The 25,230-nt window shown below is 41.2% G+C and overlaps 2 protein-coding genes across 4 annotated transcripts in view; one reads left to right on the forward strand and one right to left on the reverse strand.

The window, feature by feature from the left end:
* The window catches only part of dop1b (DOP1 leucine zipper like protein B), a 22,156-nt gene extending 21,138 nt beyond the window's left edge, over nucleotides 1-1,018 (reverse strand). For both annotated transcript variants that reach the window (XM_086220516.1, XM_086220515.1), the window contains exon 1: nucleotides 792-1,018. The gene's annotated coding sequence lies outside the window, so the exon portion shown is untranslated. The remainder of the gene's footprint in view (nucleotides 1-791) is intronic.
* Nucleotides 1,019-10,065: 9,047 nt separating this feature from the next.
* On the forward strand, nucleotides 10,066-15,834 carry slc5a3b (solute carrier family 5 member 3b). 2 transcript variants are annotated; one of them, XM_086220518.1, is made up of 2 exons: nucleotides 10,066-10,591; nucleotides 13,633-15,834. In XM_086220518.1, the coding sequence occupies exon 2, from the start codon at nucleotides 13,645-13,647 to the stop codon at nucleotides 15,775-15,777; it is 2,133 nt and encodes a 710-aa protein (XP_086076644.1). In that variant the 5' UTR covers nucleotides 10,066-10,591; nucleotides 13,633-13,644; the 3' UTR covers nucleotides 15,778-15,834. The 2 variants fall into 2 exon arrangements, with proteins under 2 accessions (XP_086076644.1, XP_086076643.1); XM_086220517.1 differs by having other exon boundaries at nucleotides 10,067-10,591; nucleotides 13,350-15,834.
* The last annotated feature ends 9,396 nt before the right edge of the window (nucleotides 15,835-25,230 follow it).

Below are 25,230 nucleotides of genomic sequence, written 5' to 3' on the forward strand. Positions count from 1 at the left end.
TGCTGTTACCAGAATCAGCTGCAGACTCCTGACCTGGCAAAATCCTACATCCCTGTCTCTGCAGCAGATGAAACTTTTCCAATTTGCTTTTTTAAAAAAACAACAACAACACAGTGGCTTGTTCTTGAAGACAATAACTGAAGAACACTTAGTCAAACAAGCTAACCATGTTTAGATATTTTCACTTCTTTAAAAAAAATTATATCAGTAAAAGCATTAAGCAACAGTGGTAGTTAGATATTCTCATTAAACTTCCTCATGGTGTGCATCAGCATGACAACTGTAATAAAACCCTGCTCGTAAAGAGGATGCTATAAAGAAGAAGAGGAGTGTGTACTTTCAGGGTGGAATGGACAAATTCTCGGTGACCCACCACAAGCCCCGCCGTGGGCCGTGTCACCTGACTGACACCAGGGGCTTTAAAGTGAGTCTGCAGCATGTCAGCTGGCCACAGTAGCTTTAGCCGCGTAGCATCAATAGCATCGCAGATAAATGGAGGAGTCTATTATGTAACTGCACGACAGCAAACCACAGACTATAAATGTCCCCGTTTCTGTAAAAGCTAGGAGACAAGTGATTTTACAGTCGTATTAAGCTAGCATGTTCCATTCATCTTAAAATCTGGGCAGCTAACTTGATTATGAATTAAAAATAACTATATTTCGAACATTTAAGTACAATAAGAATTTCAGAAAATGACACAGTATACAAGAGGTTTTGAGAAGTCAGCATCATGTTAACCGTGAAAAACAAAATTAGCTAGCTTAGTATCAGGTGCATCAATGACTCACCAAATGCGAAACAGACGCAAAATGCGCCAGAGCTCACTCTCTTCAAAGCAGCCCGCCCGGAAGACACCACAGCCCCTTCTTGGTGCATCTTCCACGCTACCGTGGTTCTAATGAAAGAGACAGTGAGGGTCTTGTTTCCGTCTACAGGCAAAAGATGTGTTTATCATCAATTATTCCTAGAGAACCAGCGGAGATAATGGCCATAACGGGGCGGTATCCTCAAACTCAGCTGATACAGAGCGGAGAGTACGAACTGTTCACTTCACGAATCAGAAGGGGTGGGGTGTGGATGATTTAAATAGTGACAGCAGAAGCCTTTTCTTTCAAGAACTCCAGAAAATCCGTACATGAAGAGAGAAACAAAGAACCGTAGTCGGTGCATAAATAAATCCGTTTCCCAACGTGTAGCTTTAAAACGGAGACGTAGACTTCCGCGTGAACTCACCATCCCCGGCTTTGGTACAGTCCAGGATGTGCAGTGTTTACAAACCTCTCACCTCGCTGTCAGATATTTGACGGTGTCGCTAGTCGCGGCCTGAGCCATCATATTTGTCTCCATACATAACAAAATGTCCTCATTGCTCCCGTATGTCTGTAAAAATTGGTAATATAAGGTATTTATATAATTGTAAGCGCACAATTGGGATGGCAGTTGTTTAAAATACACATCTTAAACAGTATAAGGTGTGTATTTAAAACAAATGTTAGCAAACAATCTATGGAGCATAAGTTATACAAAATGCAAAGTGTGTGTGTGTGCAAAAAGCACAACTGCAAATAACTCTAATATCACCCAACACAAATAGACTCATCATATGTTTAATATATAATTATTAATGGGAAATTTATGAAGCCCTACATTCAGGGATAATGCTCTGAATCCAAGCAGTAACTGTTGTTTCTGTGTTACCACACAACAGTAAAATCAGCTTATTTGGTTGTAAGAGGCATTTTTTGTGCTCAGTGGTGTTCGCTGTATGTTAAATGTTTTGTTACACATTTACTCCTGGAATTTCTCCAAATCTCCAAACTGAACCAACCTGGAAGCTATCTTTTTCAGAGTTGTTATTATCATATGACAAAGAATTTTCTGAAAGGCATCTGTTATATTCTTCTAAACCCCATGAACAAACTGGCACTGTGGCTGCCATTTATGTCTTTATCTTGGTCAATCATTGGCTGAACTGTGGCCATTTTCTTGATCAGACTTGCATAACTGCATGAGTAAGTAAAATGCTGCACCTTTCAAAGAAGTCTGAAACTGCACAAATGTTTGATCCTGTCTAAGATTGAACACCAGTTACAGGGGTGTTCTCTTATTAAGAGTGTTATGACCCAGCTCTTAGGTCGCAACAAAGAAGGGAGATCCACACAGTAATCAGTTAAATAACAAAGGTAATTTATGAAAGTAAACAAACATAACTCAACTATACTAACCACAACCAAAGGTACACACAAAAAACTGGAAAAGGGGGTGGCGGGGGCTTCCTGGAAAACAGCAGCCCTCAAGGAGGAAAACAGCAGTAAGAACCCAACATCTTGGCACCAGCCAGCTTATAAAGGCCACCCACAGGTGACAGCACTTGGTCTGACAAGGTGGGAGGAGTCAGACAATCAGGGGAGCCTGAAAGTAGAGAGAAAGAGATAGAGAGAGAGAGAGAGAGAGAGAGAGAGAGAGAGAGAGAGAGAGAGAGAGAGAGCAACACACCAAGACCCTCCCATGGACCGGGGCCGTCACACACACACACACACACACACACACACACACACACACACACACACACACACACACACACACACACACACACCCCATAAAACGAAGGACCAGTAACCGGGCCATAGCGACCTCACACTGGAGCCCGAGACAGCGCGTCAGCCATCATCGGCCCGGGGCCGTCACAAGTGGATAAATAGCTCCCTCTAGTGGTGACTGAAGACACAACTCAGGTTTATACTTTTGACACTTGCCAAACTTCCACCGACTGCATTTCATTTGCTCCTAAAGAACTGATATTTTATTACTTCTACTGTATAGTTGTGAATTATTCATTCTCTCATCAGCATAGTTCTCTAATGATGATCAATGGAAATCATCTACTGCGATTCAATGTTCAAAATGTCCAAGAACACACAGGTTATTATTTTTATGGCTGAAAATATCTTGAAATATAAAATTTTAAAATTTAAATCAATGTTGTTGTTGTTTTTTAAATCTTGAAAAAAATGATTACGATTATTTCAATATAATATGTGATCATGACAAGTACATGCAACACCTGCACATACTAGGTTTTGCCTCTAGATAGAGCTCCTGCATTCTTCAAGCATTTTGTATTATACTGTAACTGCTGGATCTCAGAGTGGGGCTAATTCAGGTAGTGTAAGGGACAAGTAGAAGGGTGTTTGAGGTTGAAAGTATGAGTAAATATGAATCATTTCAAAGACTGTAATTTGTGGATACATATGATCTGAATATAGAAAGCATTATGTGTAATGGGAACAGGTCTTGTTCCCTTGTGCTTCTCCTGACATGTTGAAAGGAAATCAGCATCAACATCGAGGTGAAGGATGAAGACGGGATTCTGAATCAATCCTGAGCTGAGAAAACAACAGGTTGATAACAGTGATCATCATCCCCATCATCATCCCCATCATCATCATCATCATCATCATCATCATTTTGAAAATATATTGTAAATTACTGTTATGCTGTTTTTCTTTTTCAATGAGGTAGAAGGGCTCTTACGTTTGAAATGATTAATTATTTATTCATAATTTGATCAGTCATCAGACTGATTCTGCAGTAAGACACACACTGGACATTACATATTAGTTTCTTATGTTAAAGCACATTTGTATTCTTATGGTTCTAAATGATTTAAAGAGGGTAACCTGCACTTGAAAAGCTGACCCCTAAAGTAATAAAGGCATCTGAAAAAGATTCTATTTTATTTCACTCAGACAAGTTGTTAAGTTGTTGGTCGACTACGTAAAATCTTAAAAAATATTATTTAAGGAAACATGAGATCTTCTGTCTGTTTGGTGTTTGCTTTTGACCCGCGGCCCACCAAGAAGTTTGAGATTTGGCCTTTCCAATGGAAAAAGTTTGGGCACCCATGATTTATAGTATTAACCAAGACGGAAAAAAAAAAAAAAAAAAAAAAAAAAGAAGCTCCCTGGATATTACAATTGTGGATTCAGCTCCTCTGAAAAAAATCACACGTTTGCACATTTGCACTAATAATGTGGTATAAATCACAAGGACATGGATGAAATTAGGAGAGTTACTCAAGATTTTTGACAGCTGTACTTGGATCAAGGGTTAGGGTTACGGGAACTTTTGGAACATCAGAAATCTTCTTTAAGCCAATAGATTAATTTACTAAAAATGATTGAAATGTGCTGCTGTTTCCTTGTTACCACAGAGTCTGCTAATTTTACCCTTGTCAGGGGATAGTCCTCCAGGACAGCATTACTGCAAAAACAAAGTATTTTTGCAACATCGTCAATCATGAATAGATCAGTACAGTCATTCGATCTTTCCCTCACAAGTTTTAAGTTTCCTGGCATGAATGCGACGTGTTAGGACATGTAGATTGATTTATAATGAACAGCAACTGCCTTTTACTTCCATCCCCTTAAATGTCTTTGAACAAGCTGCATATTCCACACTTTATTATAATTATAAACGCAGCAAATAATGAGCCTTTTTATAGTGTGTGTGTTTTTTTTTAACAAGCTGACAGCAAAGTGTTTCATAGCCTCTTGTTTGCATGTAATCAAAAGTAATAAACACATCGGAAACAAGCCGCTGTTGTGTAACATTTTACATTTCAGCTGGTGTAAGTCTAAAACTACGAATGCATGCAGCATTGTTCTTGCATTCGGTCTATTATACATGATCAGTCACAAAGATGGACTGCTTCTTCGTTACACTATTTCTTGCACAGCTCTGCTAAATTTGGAATCTTCCACTAATTTCATTCATGCGGTGGCAAAGACAATAAGCCTGCATTTATGAAGTAAATCTTTTTATAGACCCAATGGGATAATACAGTGCTGACCAATGGAAAGTATGCCCGACAATAGAAAATCTTTATATAGACTGTGAAAAAGCACTGTATTAGAAAGTACCTGTCCACTGAGGTAGTAAGTTTATTTTCTTTCCAGTAGGAAACTGTGACGTTTTTCTAGTGAAGAGTCATGCAATATCATTTTTGTGATATTGCGTTATACAAATAAAAATGACTTGACATGACTTGACATTTTTATATGGAGAATTGTCCGCTTCATGTTCAAAGCTGTCCTGCTTACGTCAATGCCTGAATACCTTTTTTCTCATGCGATTGTCACTGTTCAGATCTTGTTTTTGTGAAATATGGCTGTTAGGCCATTGGATCGGATTAATCATAGCACTAACTGGTGGCAACAAGAAATGAATAGGTGTTCTTTTTTTTGTACTCCTTCTCGTTAGTTTATCAGATCCATCACAAATGTGGTCAGAAATGCCTTACGAACTTGGTGATTGGTTACTGTGAAGACCGTGGTTTTTTTTTGTTAAATGGCGTTACCGTGGCAAGATGGCCAATTGACCTTTGGCTCAGACCCACCCATGAATACATGCAAGCCTTTAACAGTTTGTATCTGCTACACAACACACGCAGACATCCTGAGTTGAGAATACCAAAGACTTGAATTAGTAACATTAGCCATAGTCCATTTTGTCCAGTTTTACTTGCTTTTATAAGTTAAAAAAGGTTAAATGATGACCATGGGACAAATGCAACTCTGATACGAGGTATCCTGAGATGCTAGATAATGGAGTATAATGGAGTATATTTGATCCTTTTCCTCAAACCTCAACAGAACCAAATGTCTCTGGTGGATTAAACTATGCGGGAGGGCAAGCAGTCGACTCAGCTGTCTCCAAAAGTTGTTGGGAGCCTCTTTGGTTATCATTCTAGCACTGACAGCTTCCATTGTTCTCAGATCAATGTATCAATTGTTTTTCTGAGTGAGCAACAGACTGCTAAGGGGCGGGTCTTAACAATAGGTGAATTTTAATAACGAGAAAACACAAAACTGATGTTAGTGGACTCGCATGTTTAATAGCTTGACATCGACAACCTGAATTCAAGCCACCTGATGTACAGGAACATCCATCCATCGCCATCTTCCGCTTATTCCTTACTAGTAAGGGTCGCGGGGGGGCTGGAGCCTATCCCAGCATCTACGGGCGAGAGGCGGGGTTCACCCTGGACAGGTCGCCAGTCCATCGCAGGGCCAACATACAGAGACGAACAACCATTCACACTCACAGTCACACCTACAGTCAATTTAGAGTATCAATCAGCCTCGTCTCCTCTTGATGTCTTTGGACGGTGGGAGGAAGCCGGAGTACCAGAGAGAACCCACGCAGGAACAGGGAGAACATGCAAACTCTACACAGAAAGATCCCGTGCTGGAGCCGGGACTGGAACCCGGAACCTTCTTGCTGTGAGGCCACAGTGCTGACCACTGCACCACCGTACAGCCCGTACAGGAACATATCATCAGTTTATGTTCTCTGGCGCCACCTTGTGGACACAGGAGGTGATGTTTGCACCGACGGGCCTAGATTCATCAGCTTTCTCATGCAAGATTCAAATATTTTTAGGTTCTACGTCCCTCTTGCTCTACTGAGCAACCACATACTTTGACTCTGTGTGTAGAGGGTGGTGTGAGGGCCCGCTCATCACTGCTTGTGGCTTTATTGCTTAAGAAAAGTGCAAGGGGCTGAAAGTTTGCAGGCACTTTTTCTTGTTGATTGTTTTTTTTTGTTCTCGGTCTTTATTTAGTTGTCTGCCCAGTCATCCTACAAAAAACATCTTTCATCTCAAATATTTTACCAATCTTAGCCAAATTTCTTGATCAAATTTAAAACTTGTTCAAAAAATGCGTTAATTCACAATTTTTTTTCCTGTGTCAAAATGCCGTGGTGACAGTATGCACCCTATAAAGTGTACAACTGATTCTACTTTAATTAACACAAACACCGCGATATGTCCAAATGCAACAAAAGATTTCAGAAATGATGTCATTGCGTCAGTCGATGCTACTCCACAATGAGGCATGAAGCTCAGTTTCTGCATAAATCATCTCGACATTCCTCAAATTTTTCCCATAATTCATCAGTTCCTGTTCTGATGCAGATAAAAAACGTATGACAACAGCAGCAACAATGAATTGAGAGAGCTGTGCTGCCTTTGTGGTGGTTTTATGATCAACATCACCCGCACCACACCTGATATGCATGCGACTGGCCTATTTGCTTTGAATGTCACCTCTCAAGCAAGATTTTGGCTGGTTCGAGAAAAGGTTCCGGTCCAGTAGAACCTATAAAGTCAGATTCAATAATGCACAGTCAGCAGTCTCAAAGACAGCTGGGTTATAGTGTGCTTTTTATTACATAGGAGGAGCTTTGATCATGCATATACACTGCCTGCACACATGAAGACTGCCGTGCATGCTGGTGTTTCTCATCAGCCAAATAGAGGGAGGAAAACAATGGGTCTATTGTTGCCTTCGCCAAGGGGGTTGTTTTCCTTCTTTCAGTTTCACTGGTTGCCTTTTAGTTAAAGGATAGCTTTAAAAAAAAAACTCAGTTCTATAAACCATTCTTCAGTGAAAATATGTTCAAGAAATAAGTGGTTGGACATTGATGGATAGCGCCTCCTCTCCTGAATAATGAAGAGCAACCCATTTTGGTTTTGGATATTTTGGAGAGCATAGGCACCAACAAAGTTCTCCACTCACTTTTTGAAAAAAAAAATTGAATGTGAAGAATTCTAACTTATTTTAACCTCCTACTGCAAAATTTCAACTTTCACCAAATTTGGCACAACCTATTTCAGGGGAAAAAAAATTCTCCATTTATTTTCAATGCCGTTTAACCACAGCTGGTTGCCTAATTCTCGAAGCTTCTTCATGCTATGCTAACCTCAAGTGTTTTAAGCATTTCATATGTTGTGCAACCTCAACCATGTTATTACACAATTACTGCTACTGAGGCATAGATTGTCATCTCCTACAGATTCATGAAGCAAATTCATTTGAAAAGATTACACCATCCAACAAAATTTCAGTGTTCCAGATCGACACGATTGTCAGTCTTACTGAACTTATCTCTGCAGGGTTTTTTTTTTTTTTTTTTTAACTTGCGCACTTAATTTAAGGGACGTCTCAAAGGGACTGATTTTTTTTCAAATATACAAAAATGATGTGAAAATTATAGCCTTCAGAGATGCAATGTGTATCTGGTCATAGAAGCCAGCTGCTCAGCTGCTCACTCATATTATGAGTGTAATGACAAGTCCCAGGTAAGCTGAAACAGATGAAAATGTTGCAGCTGCATCTTTATATATTGTTTTTAGAAAGAACAGCCAGCGGATGTCAAGTGTCAGTCCCTCATTGCCCAGGTCATGGTGAATTATTCGATCAGGCTGACTCAGGTTGACCTGACTTACATGTTCCATCAATGACCTTGTATGACTGAGGCTAAACTTCTCAATTTCTGTCCAGCTGATACTTCAGGATTTGTTCTTTTAAAATAACCACAGCGTCATTGCCCAAATGTGTAACATGCATATATTTTGATGTACTTTTTTTTAGTAAGTTTTAAAGGTAAAGCTTCATGACATTTTTTGAACAGGTTATTGACTGAAAAATGTACCATTCTGACTATTTTACCATTATTATCGAGGTGTTTTGTTTTGTGTAAAGTCTGTATGTCAACAGTCCTGATAGGCAGTACAGTTCAGGGGGAGTTGTACCTGATTGCAGACTGGGAAGGGGATCTCACTGAAAGACGATCCCAGGGGGTAATGGAAATAAAACTGGAAAAATCAGTCGCTGCTGCCAGACACACACACGCACACACACACACACACACACACACACACACACACACACACACACACACACACACACACCTGGACCTGATCTGGGACAACCGCATGACAGGCCTGCCTCATCAGGAGTAATGAACCCACATAGACTGATTACAGGAACAGCTTCCCGTCACAGTCCACGGACATAATTTGAAATTCATAAAATGTGATTGTTTGAAAAAATAGAAAGAAAACGTCAGGAAACACACTGCATTACACCCATGTCGGTTGGGAAATAAGATTCTATTGCACCCGTAACCAAAATAACACAATATTGTATAATAATAGGCAACAGAGACAATACTATACATAATACTATAATATGTACCTTCCTCTATCACTCAGATATATATATTTTTTATAATTAGACAAATTACCATTACAATCTAAACAAACAAGTGCACATCGTTACTGCCAGGGATATTAAATACGAAAAGGTCCAGTAATCCATCCTTCTCATCTCAAACCTCGGCGCCGATGTCGTCTTCCGCACCGGCTGACTCGTTGTCGCTCGAGACTTACACAACATCCAGGCGCAAGGCTTGCAGGGAAATGTAGTTCCCCGTGAAATGGAATTTTCCAATATAGCTGTCTACAGTGAGTGGAATTTTACTCCGGTCCCTCCTCGACCCCACCCCCCGTAAACTGCAGAGCCGTGTCTGCTTTGCAGGATGTTTTGTTGGAAGTCAACCATTCTTGTAATCCAATCTTCTACAAACTGATGAGGTTGAGGGCATTAATTAAGTGATCACTAAATTGATTCTTATATTCTATATATTCTACATTCTTGTATGCAATTCTAATATAATAATACTAATGCTAATACTAGTACTACTAATAATAGAAGTACCACTACTACTACTACTACTAATCTTTAGACATTAAATATTGACCAGAGAGACAATGTTATGCTGCAACCTTATTCAATGATACCTCAATATTTTCAGTAAATCAGGAGGTGGTGGTGCTGGTGCGCTTCTTCCCAGCTTAAAAACCTGCCTTCACTGATGATCCTCCTCCTCCTCCTCCTGTAATAATAAATTGCTCCAGGAGATCTGCAAAAGAGAAAGAAAAAAACCCATTTTGTATTATTTAAATGTGACTATTGTGCATTATTTGCATACATATGGTAAATTCCCCTCTAGGGATATTTCATGACTGGAAATTTAAAACCCAGCAAGTCAAAAATAGATACATAAAAAAAGTTCTTAACTGTTATTCAAATAAGCAGTTGCTAGCAATTTCTAGATCCAGATTATGCACCAGCCTGAAATCAGATTACTCTAATCGGTCAGTGTAGAGGCTTCTGGTGCTTTCTATTATTTACAGCAGCTCAGACTTGCTGGTTGATCAGTCACCTTGGTGGCTGAGTGACTGACAAGATTGTTTATGACATAAAGTTGGGCCGTTTTGGCAACATGTATCTCTGCATGTAGTGAAGATGCAACGAACCAGCATACATCAGGAGGTTTAAATTTAGGTCATCACAAGGGTCTGGCATAATTAGCTGGAGCAAACCCAACAACTTTAACGTTTAAACCTGAGCTGTTGAGGAGCCAAACGTTGGGGTGAGCTCCGGGAGGGCGTGGCGTCAACGGGTGCCACTAACTATAAGAAGGAGAGGAAGACCGACGGCCAGGCGGTTGGTTTGCGGTGCCTTCAGCTCAGTAAACTCCTGACACACGCAGACTATAACCTCCATCCCAGGTCGTATCCACGCAGGAGCAGCAGCGTGTGGAGGAAAGAAGAGAGGAAAGAGGGAAGGCAGGAAGCAGCGCTCTTTGTGGGACGGCTCTTCAGGAGGAGCGCTCTTCATCATCCACATCTCCTCTCAGGGATGTTGTTTTAGCATCTGTCTGCTAACTAGCTAAGGTACATTTATTATGTATTTATCCTTGAAACGGTAGAGCCGATGAATAGGTCACTACTTTTGCTTCTACGCTTCAAAATGACAAACATCATTAAACGACATTTCTGTGCTGCGAGTGCGAACCTGTGTTTGTGGTGATGTCAGTGAAGTCATCACGGCTTAATCAAACGTAAAATCAGGCCTAGCTCTTAACGTAAACATCGAACAGATATGAATGTTCTTCCTTATTATTATAATTATAGACTTGTATCATACATCGTACGTGACAGTAGGGTTACATGTTCAAATGTGCGTCCTGCTGTGCTCTACAATAAGCGAGGAGTTCCCTGAAGATGCGCAGCCTCTGCAGGAGGATGAATATTCTAGAATTTTTCTCCCGCCTGCTACTGTAGGTGCATTTATCCATCTGCATGCACGTCCGTCAACTTACGCAGCGTCTTAACTTGAGACCTCAAAGGCGGTTTCAGGCTGTCAAACACATCTGGCTTTAAATTAAAGAAGCATTCTTCTCTCCATTAAATATCCATGATGCCTTTGTTCCCTCGCGGGTTCCATCCGGCGTCACCTGCAGCCATTCTGGAGGTGGTGATGTATTCAGCAGTGTGAGAGAAGGGATCATTTTGGCAGTTACATACATATTTTTATACCTCCTTATCTAACTTACTTCTTTCTAGGAAATGCACGTGAATACCTTGCACGTCTTTGGACAGAGCAGCAGTTTCAGCAGCTCTCTTGTGAGTTAGCTGGTAGTTGCACTTGAATTAGTATCCTCCTGTAGCTGCAAGAGGAAGAACACCTGGGCTGAAGCTAGTATCCATATTGGTAGTATATATGAATTGGATTAGGTCAAGGCTGTCAAAAATGCTACTTATTCCAAAAACGATCTTTGTTCTTGTTTTTTTCTCTCCAGTTTTTCACCCTAACAGATGTCTTTAATCCAGGAATTAAGCACTCACACACGCTTTCAGTAACTGCTACAGTATTTGTTTATGTCAGCAGTAAATGAGACAGTGTGTGGGTTTTTCCTCTTGCACCTTTCACTGATGCACCTGCAAAACTCCAGCAGTTTGTTGTTGTTTTTTTAGACTATCTTTAATTCATGAATGCTTCTCTCTTGAGTGACTTCATGGTAAATCCAGAATTCAGAAAACTCCAACTAAATAATTAACGGGAGCTTCTAGAAGGTGACGATTAACACCGGCAAAACTTTACAAAACGTCAGTCTGCAAACTCTCAAATGCATCGTTAAGTATGACCTGAGTTTTTGCTTGTTCTGGATGATCCATTTCTACCTCAGCAAGTATGAACTTTGATCAAGTTCATACTTGCTGAGGATTTGATTTGTTGATGCAGACATGTTTGTGCACGTTCAAAATAAAGTTGATCAACTAAAAAAAAAAAAGGGGGAAGGGGTGGGGAATCCTGCCACCCTGCTGCTCATTCATTGGCCAGACTCGGCTGCTGGTCATTTACAGGGTGTGTAGCAGGACTTCCTGGTTGCTGAGTCCTGGCAAGAGAATGAGCTGGGAGGCGTGATTTCAATTCAGCGTGATTTATGATATCGGATGATGCATTTGTAAATTTGTAAACAGACTTTTTTTGTACATTTTTGCTGGTTAAATCATGAGACTCCAGTAGCTTCTAGCAAAAAAAGTATGCTTTGATTTCTGAATCCGCAACCTGTAAGAGTGAGTGATTGATAAACCAAATATCCGTTTTGAGTGTAGTATCATGTTAAAGTTTGTGCACTGCAGGCAAAACCCGTGTTTGCGTCCAGTTTAAACTCTATTCGTCTCTTGAATGACATTGCATAGCAGTTCATGATGGCGAGCACATGTGTAGGGCTCGGTGATGACAGGGGAAAACGAGAACAAAGGTTTCTTTTATTGAGAGCGTTATTCCTGCATAAAGCCTAGTTGTGAAGACTTAAGGCGTGGGGTTATTTTCTATCATGTATGGCAAGCTGAAGCCTCAAGAGAGTCCAGACATCCCCCCAAAAAAAGTGAGGTTGACTCAAAACAGATGTGCTCACACAATGCACTGAATTTGCCTCTCTTAGTTTGGTCCGTCTCACAAGTATTTTCTAAATTTGAATGATTAACACAGAAGACGCGGGAAGGGTTTACATCTTGATTTGGTTACCTCGGTAGAACAGATGTACTGTACTTGTGTGTTATGATTATTCAAATTAAAATATGATGTTTACTTTGCGGCTGATGTGATTTAGTTGATGTCATATTTTGATTTATTCATAGCCCTTACGTAACACTTAATGACTGAGTTTAGCTTTGCCCAAAAAAGCTGACCGTAAACAACAGACATGCAGGAATGGTTATAATTTAAAAGTAATCCCAGGATTCTTAAGAACACAAGTTAGGCCACATCTTGAGTAATGTAGGAACCGCAAAGCCCTTGGCCACACATTTTTGTCCCTCTTGACTCCTTGATTTGTTATATAATGTTATTAAGAGCTCTTTGAAGTTTACAGTTGCATTACTTAAGCTTTTTTGTGCTAAAAAGATTAATCTGGACAGTCTTAAGTGGGCTAAACCACACTGCGATTATAAAACTGAATGACTTTAAATCAGTCTTCATGTATGCAAGGGGCCACAATAATGATGATAATGATTTCATGTTGTATTAGTTATGTTAATTCTGAGTGTGGCAATATTAAACCTCAGTTTGTGTTTCCAACTTGTCTGTTTTCCCTCAAATTAAAGCTCTAATGAGGTGTTTTTCTTTGCATTTGCTGTCTTGCAGGAATGTTAACTCTAGGCTTTTCTAGACCAGAGGCCTACAACTTCCTCCTCTAAAACTAGAACGACCTCAGTGCCGGTGGATAACCCCCTCCGAGGCACAGCTAGTGAATTTGACCTGACGGTGGATACTACAGCTTCCATCCAGACAGCAAACCAAAGCAGAGCATTTCCATTGCTTCATTTTTGTACAAAATCTTTAACATTGACAATTTATATGCCATTCTTGGAAGGATTTCTTTAGTTGTGACAGTTATTCCCAAGAAGTTTTTTTTCCTTTTTTGAAGTAACCTGCAAAGATGGGTCCTGGAATGGAGGCAGCTGACATAGCTGTGGTAGTGCTGTATTTCATCCTGGTGCTTGTCATCGGGTGTTTGGCTATGTGGAAATCCAATCGCAGCACTGTGAGTGGCTACTTCCTGGCTGGACGCTCCATGACGTGGATAGTGATTGGTGCATCACTCTTCGTCAGTAATATTGGCAGTGAACATTTCATAGGCCTGGCTGGGTCTGGAGCGGCAAGTGGCTTCGCTGTCGGAGCATGGGAGTTCAATGCACTTTTACTTCTGCAGCTGCTTGGCTGGGTGTTTATTCCTGTGTATATCCACTCAGGGGTTTTCACCATGCCAGAGTACCTGTCCAAACGCTACGGTGGCAACAGGTTAAAGGTTTACTTTGCTTCCTTGTCTGTGTTGCTTTACATTTTCACCAAGCTATCAGTGGACTTGTATGCTGGCGCTCTCTTCATTCAGGAGTCCCTGGGGTGGAACCTTTACCTGTCGATTGTCCTGCTCATCAGTATGACTGCGCTGCTCACGGTGACTGGTGGATTAGTGGCGGTTTTGTACACTGATGCCCTTCAAGCCGTGCTGATGATTGGTGGAGCCCTAACCTTAACCATCATCAGCCTTATCAAGGTTGGTGGTCTAGAGGGTGTCAGAACTAAGTACATGCAAGCAGTTCCCAATGTTTCAGCTATCATCGCCACTGGAAACTTCACCTACTCTCCCTCCTGTCGCATTGAGCCGAAGCCAAACTCTCTACGAATCCTTCGCGGACCTTTGGATGAAGACATCCCTTGGCCAGGCTTCATTCTGGGCCAAACACCGGCATCTATTTGGTACTGGTGTGCAGACCAGGTTATTGTCCAGAGAGTTTTAGCAGCAAAGAACATTTCACATGCCAAGTGCTCAACACTCATGGCTGGATTTCTCAAGATCCTGCCCATGTTTGTTATAGTTATACCAGGAATGATCTCCCGCATCTTATTTGCGGATGAGATTGCCTGCATTGGGCCAGAGCACTGCATGGCTGTGTGCGGTTCACAGGCCGGCTGCTCAAACATCGCCTACCCACGCCTGGTCATGGCCGTCATGCCTGTTGGACTCCGGGGTCTGATGATGGCAGTCATGATTGCTGCCCTGATGAGTGACCTTGACTCCATCTTCAACAGCGCGAGCACCATCTTCACCTTGGACATCTACCAAACTGTCCGTAAGACGGCACCTCAGCGCGAGCTGCTGATTGTTGGACGCATGTTTGTCGTGTTCATGGTGGGGATCAGCATCGCCTGGGTACCCGTCATTATTGAAATGCAAGGTGGACAAACGTACCTCTACATCCAGGAAGTTGCTGGCTACCTCACGCCACCTATCGCCGCCCTCTTTCTGCTTGGTGTCTTCTGGAAACGGTGTAATGAGAAAGGAGCGTTTTGGGGAGGCATGACAGGTTTCACACTAGGCACCATACGACTTATTTTAGCCTTTACCTACCGCCAGCCTCGCTGCGACCAACCGGATACAAGGCCCGCCTTCATTGTTCATATCCACTACATGTATGTGGCAGCCAGTCTGTTTTGGATTTCCGGTCTGGTGGCTGTGGTAGTCAGTCTCCTAACCTCTCCACCAGATGAGGAGCAGGTTCGCACCACTACAGTGTGGGGGCTCCGCAACATTGAAATGGTTCCTGTTAAGGACAGAGAGCAAATTTACAGGCTGACACAGAAGAGCCATTACAATGGTGATGGAGGCCTGCGTAAAGAGATGCCCCAAGATGTGAGGAACCAGGGTTGTCAAGACGGGGCAGATATTAAACTGCTGGTCTCATCTACCGACCATGACCCGGCAACCCCCAGCACAGAAACATCCCCTGCTAACACCCCTGCAGAGCGGTTTGGTAACGGTAAGATGGAGATCAGAGCAGAGGAAGGCTGTCGTGCTAACGGTGAAACTAACAAGTGCGTGCGTTTACTGGACTGGTTTTGTGGCTATAAGGAGGGTCTGCCGAGCGCTCAACAAACATTGGCGCAGGATGAAAAAGGAGTCATCGCAGAGATGCTGTACGAGCCACCCAGAGTTAAACTGCTCCTCAACGTGGGTCTGCTCTGCGTCTGCTCTGTGGGTGTCTTCATGTTTGTTTACTTCTCACTGTAGTCAAACCCTGCACAATAAACTTACAGGTACTGACTGGTGCGTATGTGGGGCGGGTGGTGGTGGTGGTGTGGGGGGGGGGGGGGTGTTACAAACTGTTGAATTTTCAAAGATTTGAGAAAATCTGTAATATTTACAGTTGTCTTTTGTAGCTCTCTAACAGGGATCTAAGCTTATTCTAATCATTTTTTTTGAAATGATTAAAAAAAAAAACAAGACTATGAATCCTATCTGGCACCTGTGTGTCTATTTTGTACAGCGCTAGCTGTTAATCTCGCATTCAGAACATCTAGTGGGATTTTTAGAACCGTTGTATTCTAAGTGAATTTAATATTTGCCTTATTTGACATATGCACTTGTCTTTTATTCAGTATGGTGAAAAAACAAACTCTGTGATTTAAGCTTCTTTTTCTTTTCACCGTTGACTGGTGTAGCATATTTCTGTAGTTACTCAAAACTACTTTAGATTGTAGGCCATGAGGGTTTTGTTTATGCTGCTGAACACCTTGATTATCACTGCATTATATCTGTAGAACTTTGTAATGATGAATGAATTTTATGCGGCCTGGGCTAAGGATGTCACAATGTAGTGCTATTGGGGATAGCTGATATTTGAAATTGATTTTGCTAATAAGGATGCTTAAAATTGCAATTTTCGCTTACATCTGCTGATAATTGTACAACTGATTTGTCCAACAGCTTATATCTACCAAATATTCTGATCTCCATAGAAACAAGTTTCTACAATTTCTACAAACCCCATAAAGCATATATTTACCACATGACCGAGAGGAATTGGGCCATTTTTAATAGTTGCCATCAGACTGATACTGATATTTGGTTTTTTTTAGACCAATACCTGCTGATGTGCAGATGACATGCTGATATAATTGTGCATCCCTAATTAATAATACACAAATTATAATATTGAGAACGATCCAGCACCAGCGACTCGTCTTTCGCGACATAAAGGCCACGCGATTGCTCTTTAAAAAATTTTTTAAAAAAAGCACAGAAAACCTAAATTTACTTTACATTTGCAATGTACGTTGTTGGTGATACAATAAACGTTTAGCAAATATCCTACGTTGGGACAACCCTAGCCTGGCCAGTCGTTTGAAGGTTGTTATTTGGTCATTTCAAGATCAAATTCAGCTGGGAAGAATATGTGTAAAAACTAACCAGGCCTGTCTTTCATACAGGGATCGTTGTGAGGTTTGTGAGATGGTTTTTATTAAATGCTAGGAAGCATTGCTTCTGCTGTTGTTGCATATTTATGGTGATTGTTATTATTATTATAACTATAGCTTTGGTTTAACCAACTGGACATACTGCATCCATCCTCGAAGTAAATGGTACTAAGATCAAAATGAAAACAAGCACAACACAAATGATTATGATTTTAAGATTTAAAGGAAGCTTACGTGGTATTCTAGTCCACCTCTTGTTTAAAAGTGTTGTCACGGATGACCAAATCCCAGTTACATCTGGAGCTGTGCTACTATTTTTAATAGATACTATATTGTGTTTCTAATATTGTATTTTTTGTGTGTGCGGCGCTATTCTGTGTTACATTTCTAAAGCAACATACAGCTTTGAATGCACTACTATAGCATCATAACATGAAGCCACAGGTACCAATACTCATGACTCTTGGTTTATATTTGACGCATGTCTCATGTCATGTTTCACATTGTTGCAAAGTCTGTTGAATTAGAATAACAATATAATTTTGGGCTCATTGGGTCACCCCATATTATACATCTCCTCTCTAGTAGGGTAACTCTTGTGTATCTACTGTGTGTCAATGTACGTTTAGTGCACTGCAGCGCTACAATGTCATTAAATGTCGTTTTCAAGTGCATCTTTTATAAACCTCCTACCAAATGTGTCTTAGTGTGAAACAATAAAGAGAAAAAGAAAAGTCAGACAAACAAAAATAAAACGGCTTCATTTTATGCCCTGATACGTTCGTGCGGTGAATATCACATTCCTTTTAAAGACATCTGATGGATCAGCTTTGTCATGTAGTACAGTTTCACTCAGCTGCGTCTCAGTGGAGAGCGCGAAAGCAGAAATGACATTTCAGACATTTGCGGTAGAATTAGCACATCACTGGATGATTTCACTCCAATTCCACCAGGTCCGTTAGGTTGACTGTGGCCCTTGTTCCCACAAAGGTGTACAGACATCAACACCGTCTTCAAAGAGCAAAAATAAAGAAAACTTGTGGTGTTTGTATTGTATTGTTTGTATTTGATCGCTATCTCAATGATCCTTAAAGTGTGAAAATGTGAGGCTTAGTTAAACAATGATTGCTGTTTGGGGTAAGAGCTTTAAACCGTTTGTTTTGTTTTTTTAAGAGAGAAAAGACAATGTTATTTTTATGAATTTTATTTTAAGAGATTGAAAATAAAGATTTTTGTGGAGAGAAAAAAAAAAAGATGTGTTTTCATTTTTGCACACTGTGAACACAATGAATTGACAGGAGGGGACAGCAGTACCTGCCCTTCACTTTTCTCTTCTCCCACGCGTAAATGTTTGCATTCATGCAAAGGTGAAACTTTGCTAAACATTTAAATAAGACATTTTATAGTGCTTCTTGCATATGAGGCCTTTGTTGACTTTTTATCTTTTTATTTTTTCGCCTTAAAGAAAATGGCCACACCAGAAAAATTCCTATGGATTATGTGATTATCAGCTGGTTCCAAACTCAGGGAAATTTTAAGCATCTGTTCCAATGATACAGCAAAAAGGATTTCAGCTCCAACTTGACTGGATCCTATTTTGCAACTCCCGTCACACTGTGAAGACTCCTTTTGTAACGGCTCTATAGAATATCCAGCTACATTTGGAATGTTTTCAAATATGAGTGACCGGATTACATAAACTACAGCAAGGCCTTATTAATCTGCTCAGGAGCAGAAGAGGATTGACTGGTTCCAGGGTTTTTTCCAAAAAACAAACAAAAAGCGAGAAGCTAACATTCGTTGTTTGCAGCCTCATACATTCGTCTCGCTTCTATCAACGAAACGTCACACCTCTGTAGATGACCGGGACGGCCTTTGTTTTTAAAAACACCCACAGGGAAGCACAGGGGTCGACTAAGCAATGTCACATGGTTGAGTTATGTGTTAACTCAATCAGTGCTTTTAAATTGGACATAATAAGCCGTTGAATTAATTCTCCTCTTTCTCAGTCAGAGGGTGGCATTCACGGGGCATGATCTCAATGCCTATTTAGCCAGTGACTCATTGCAATGATGTCCCATGACTCCTCATAAATTCAGATGCACCTCCGGCGGGAGATTTAAAAAAAAAACAAAAAAAAACATCATTTCACTGAAGGGTATTAGCAACTGCTTTGAATAAATTATTTCGAAAAGAGAACCCCAACAACCTTTTGTTCTGCTTAGCGTGACATGTAGAGGAAAATGTTAACGTGCTTCATCAGTGCAACCATGGGCGTAAATTAATCTTCGGATAAATAGATATATGTTGATTCAGCAAAGGAAATTATTGTAATATAATGTGACTGTATTGCACCTCTGTTGGAGGACAAGTACACCCTTCCGGCACTCTGTCATGTTAATGATTAAAGGGAAAATTAATACCTCCCAATGTTTGTCTGATATTCCTCAGGTGCCGTCAGTCCCATTTAAATGTTTTTTTTGGGGGGGGGAGATAATACTCTTTTTAGTTTCACGCAAGGATTATCCTGAATGTTTTATTTACCATTTATAGCTTCTGTACCCGTGCAAAAACACCCCATGCGTGAATTTCCCTCCAGTCGTATTAAAACTGCAGGATCAGCGTCTCCGTCTGTTTTGCTGGGGTCATTTTACATCACTGCTGTAAGACACAAGCACACTCACTTTGACAGCTCTTCGAATTCCCTCATCGTTCCACCTCCCCAGCACATCTCGCTCACTCCTCCACCAACCTCCACCCGACTCACCCGCCCTCTCTCCCTAGAGGAAACTAATGATATTGTTCTACTGGAAAAGTACTGGCATCTAGGCTAAGCTTTGTTCATTGTCTATTTTGGACCCTGAAAACATAAACAATATGCCGAAACAGTGCTCAAAATGACTTCACAGCATTGTCATGATGGTATTATTAGATTGGATTAATTAATATAAATGTTCTCTAAGATATTAGCCATTGCAGGGTTGATATTTGTTGATCCCATGAGCGTAGTTTCCCAGCTAAACAGCGTACGCAGGACCTCCCCGATGAATCATCATGACGTCAGTGTAAACAACGTAGTTACAATAAAGATGGTGATGGTATTGGAATCGAAGAGGTATAAAAAGGAAAATTCATGCCTTGACTTGATCTATTGAGGCACTGCCTCCTGCCATGCTGTCTAACAAGCTCTACCAATCCAGCAGGTGTCTAGTTATGACAGAGCTGTTGTGTTTTCTTTTTCTGAAGGGGTACTTGACAAAATAAAGGGAAAAAAGAAAGACAACTCTCAGTTTGTTCAAATATTTTCTCTTGCACAGGTTTGAATTCATTTTTCGCCTGTAAGTTTGTCTTGTTCAGACCGCAGCCAAGAATGACTGAATCAGATTTTTTCTCAAATCTGCTGTTTTTTTTTTCTGTCCACACTGGAAATATCTGTGGGAGGAAAAAGAAAACATGCCTTCAGACCAAAATGCACCGATAAAAATGCAAAAAAAAAAATCACATTTTTTGTAGATCTTTTGCTGTCCAGGCTGTCTAACATCAATCTGGATATTTCAAAAATTCTGATTTGGGCTGGCAGACTGAATAATTTATTGCGTAACTCTTGTAACCAGGGATGTGCACGAATAATCAGAGGGGCTCTAACCTAAAAAAAAGGCACAACCTCTCTACCCCCACATTGCAGGAGACATGTATCTGTACGCTGATCGCACAGTTGCAAGATGCCACAGTTGTCCTTCATTTAACAGAGATTATTTCCATACAGCTGTAAAGCAACCAGACTTCAAGGACATGTATTTGTTACCAAAAAAAAAAGAAAAAAAAAGAGAGGAAGCACTTGATATAAATAGACTGGCCTTTTTGATCAGTCGCAGTAGGGAAAACTCAGCTTTACATAATGAATGCATGACAGCTCAGTTTCACGGTGTCACGTGCTTTTCCTACTCAGACATTTTGCTGTGAAAAAGACCAGTTGTTTTCCTTTTGTCTTTTAAATGAAAGAAGACATTATCACATTGGATCATTGTTTACTTCTTACTGCCCTCTTGGGACACACGACTGTCCTGCACTGTACAGTACATTATTAAGTTAATAATAAATTAAAATTTGCCATTAAAATTTGCTTATCAGCCTTCATAAAGTGTATTAATTAACATGTATCTGGTTTGCAAAAATAGAAATGTAGAGAACATCAGCCAGGTGCAGTGAGCTCATTACTTCCCCACTGTAACATCTCACTGTTAATTCAGTTAGGACAGCACTGCAAAGTCAAGAGGAGCTCATTGATCGTCTCCATGTTTTGTCTGTTCTTCTGTTGCTGCAGATTTTATTTTATTCTTCTTCTGTTCTTCCTGATGTATGATACGAAAATAACGCCATCTAAAAAGACAAGTTGGTTGCTCTTCGAGTAATGAAGGTGCTGCTGGAGGATGTAACAAAGAGAATGAAGAAAAACAAAAGCCATTAAAATAATTCAGTACAATAGGCAGCACAGTTGCACAGCAGCAAGGGCCATGAGTGTATTACATTTTATGAAATCATATGCATCAGATTACCTCAATCTCCATGTTTCTAACAATAGAGAAGCAGTGACCAGAGTACAGCTGGTTTAGACTGATGAGCTCAGGGCCAGAGCATCGTGGGCATCAAGGTTCCTGATGGCGCTGTCTGTGTTAAAGACAGATTCAAATTTCAGTTCAATTCGTTCATTTATGTAGCACCAAATCTATGTAATCGGAGGTGTTCAAAAGAGTGACGCTGGTGTTGTACTCTGTTTTTGCAAGCATGTGGAATGTCTTTACTAAGTTTTCATGCTGAGATGCCTGTGTATTAGGGTGAATATGTGCTTGAAAATAAAACCATTTGTGACCGCATTGCAGGTCACTTTGTTGCTTTCCTGCAAGAAAATTTGGGGTTTGAAGCCAACGATTGGCTAGGGCCAATTGCTTGGGTTCCCTCCAGGTGCTCGCCTTCTTCCCGCCGTCCAAAATCAGGCAAGTTATTGATTGGAGGTTCTAAATTGTCTGTGATGGAGTGGCGATCTCTCCAGGATTTACCCTGCCTCTTGCCTGACGACAGCTGGGGTAGGCCCCAGGGCTCTTAACAGAGTTAGCTCTACCAACAATGGGTGGAGAGATGGCACTTCTGCCAGTCGGGTGTTGTTTGAAGACCACCAAAGGTGAACGGTCTGCATGCTTTGTTTGATGACAGGGGGTCAGTGCTGCCAGTTCGTCCTTTTGCCACAAGATCATTGCAAGCTCGTATCAGTTGTGGCTCATTCTTTCCTCTCCTCACACTGGCAAGTCCTCCAGTCTTTTGTGCTCCAGGTATGCTCACTCACTTTATGGTCTGTATGGTAGCCTTTGGGGGGTCCGCTTGCCTATGATTGTGGTGAGACTCAGGTGGCCTCTTGGTCTGCACAGGGACTTGGGATTTGTGAGTCCATCCACAAATTTTATGACAAAAGCAGGCCTTAGGAGGGCACACTCCACCGGTTGTCATATGTGACATTGTTCAGGTTGAGGACATTTGTTCTACCGCCAGGTTGTCCTCCACCTTGATCCATGTCTGGTCATATCGTAGGGACATGACTGTTGGGTCCATGTCCCAGTCAATGCTTGACACCAGTTTGAGTTCAACACCATCAGGTAGGGGGTCCTCAACTGTTGGTTTCCTTTTTGTATTTGTGTTAGGGCCAGACTGGACTCAGTTTGGGTTGCATGAAGGGTAAAGCAATGACAAAGCCCGTGAGAGTGCTTTACACATACTCTTACAACTGGAGTTACAACCAGGGTAACAGGCAATGACGATCTATAATGAGAAAGTCCATCTAAGGTGGCAGGTTTCGGACGGGTCAAACAAGCAGCAGTCTTTGTCACAGACGGCAGTGAGTCAAACCGTACTGCCAACCATGGTTGAAAAGATTGCCTTGACCTTTCCAGAACCAAGTGTTTTATGTCTAAACCCAACCAGACCTTAACCATAGTGGTTATGAAACTATTATTTTTAAACACTTATTTGTTGCTGGCTGAGACGCAAAAGAAACATTCCTTTTGGCTGTGGGCCTACAGGAAATGTGCTCATGTGTTGTATCACAGGGTTGGAACAAATGCCTTTTAGCGTTGACTGGTTGGAAGACTTGTTAGGATGTCCTCAAATGCCCTCCAGGATATTTGCAATTTGCTGCTATAACAACAGCAATTTAGACAAGAAGTCAGAGGATGTTGATGCGAGAAGCCTTGCCTGCAATATTGCTTTTCTTTATGAAATCTATTTTTCTAATTGATGTATTTTTGTAAAATGCATATTATATTTGTTTTTTTTCCCCCTCCCAACTTAATCTAATCAGAGAGCTGCTACTATTGAGCCATTTTGGAACATGAAAAACATCTCTTTTATCCGCTCTTATTGGGGTGACACTGGAAATAACCATGTAGGGAATGTGGTGTGACCTTTCAAATATACCACAAACACATAGTCAATGCATTCCTGTCATTCCCCATACACAGACCCGACTAAACTATGGGCGGCATGCCTGGGATTCTGACATTAATCCATGGAGTAGGTCTTCAATGGCATAAGGAAATATTTACCACCTTTAGTACAAACAGCAGGAAGAATAGTGTCTAGGGCAGCGCCATAATGAATGAGAATCAATGAAGCGAACATGTGCGGCCTTTTCCTTTCTATATTTGTTAAACCGACCAAAAAACAACAACATGCCTGATTGGTTATAAATGGCCCCCAAAGTGTCAAGCGTGAGTTTCTGATAAAGGGTTTGCTGATACGGAAAAAAACGTGTCATTGATAACAGAATGTTATGTTGCAGGAAAAAAAAAAAACAATAGCTCAGTTTTCTCTGTTAGAATATATATATATATAAAAAAGTAAATCTTATCATCAAGCAGAGAAAAAAAAACAGTCCTTATCAGTCCTCTCCTCACATGTTCCCATTTAAGGATTTATAGGATGGGACTATGGACTCCCTGTCACAACTTTCAGGACATAAAAGGTGAAGGTCTGTGGAAAATTTCAACACCCAGACGTGTGGCAATGACTCCTCAGATGAAAATCTGTGTAATGCTCCAAACTTTACTGTTTTCACATGTTCTGATTCTCCCCTTAGAAATCTTCTGCACAAATGTAATTTACTAAAAGGAGATAAAAACTCGGATGACCCTTAATTTCCTTTTATTAAACTCAGATAAAACCGAAGTCATTGTCCTGGGCCCAAAACATCTTAGAGACACCCTATCTAATGAGATAGGTACCCTGGATGGCATCACCCTGGCCCCCAGCACCACCGTAAGGAACCTAGGAGTTCTCTTTGATCAGGATCTGTCCTTTAATGCCCATACTAAGCAAATTTCTAGCACTGCTTTCTTTCATTTACGTAACATCGCTAAGATCAGACACGTCCTGTCTCAAAAGGATGCAGAAAAACTAGTCCATGCCTTTGTCACTTCCAGGCTGAATTACTGCAATTCCCTCCTATCAGGCTGCACCAGTAGGTCCCTAAAGACTCTCCATCTGGTCCAAAATGCTGCTGCCCGCGTGTTGACAAGAACTGGTAGAAGAGACCATGTCTCTCCTGTACTGTCCTCTCTGCATTGGCTCCCTATCAAATTCAGAATAGAATTCAAAATTCTCCTTCTAACATACAAACCCCTCAACAATCAGGCACCTTCATATTTGACAGAGCTCATAGTCCTCTATTATCCAGCTCGAAACCTTCACTCCCAGGATGCAGGGTTACTGGTGGTTCCTAGAGTCTCTAAAGTAGAATGGGAGCCAGAGCCTTCAGCTATCAGGCTCCCCCCTTGTGGAACCATCTCCCAGTTTTGGTCCGGGATGCAGGCACCCTCTCGACCTTTAAGAGCAGAATTAAGACCTTCCTTTTTGATCAGGCTTATAGTTGGGCTGCTTCGGCTGGCCCTTAGATATGCTGCTATAGGCTTAGGCTGTTGGGGATCTCCCATGGTGCACTGGGCTTCTCTCTACTCCTCTCTGTCCTCCTATATTTGTCATACATAAATCATACTCACACATATTACTAACTCATCTTCTTCTCCGGAGCCTTTGGGCTCCCCTCATCCCAGATCCCGGGTGCTGCTGGAGGAGGCTGCAGACCTGAAGAGGCTCAAGCTGCCACCCGTAGCTCCACCTGCTCACATCCCCATCTGTCCATCAGTCTCTTCCCTTTCCCTCTTTATCTCTGTCCCACTCTTTCCTTCTGTATATCTGTCTTTCTCCATGATCTGTCTTT

This window comes from Aulostomus chinensis, chromosome 12 (genome assembly GCF_037954235.1).
Source record: "Aulostomus chinensis isolate RoL2024-O1b breed Wild chromosome 12, RoL_Achi_v1.0, whole genome shotgun sequence".
Lineage (NCBI taxonomy): Eukaryota > Metazoa > Chordata > Actinopteri > Syngnathiformes > Aulostomidae > Aulostomus > Aulostomus chinensis.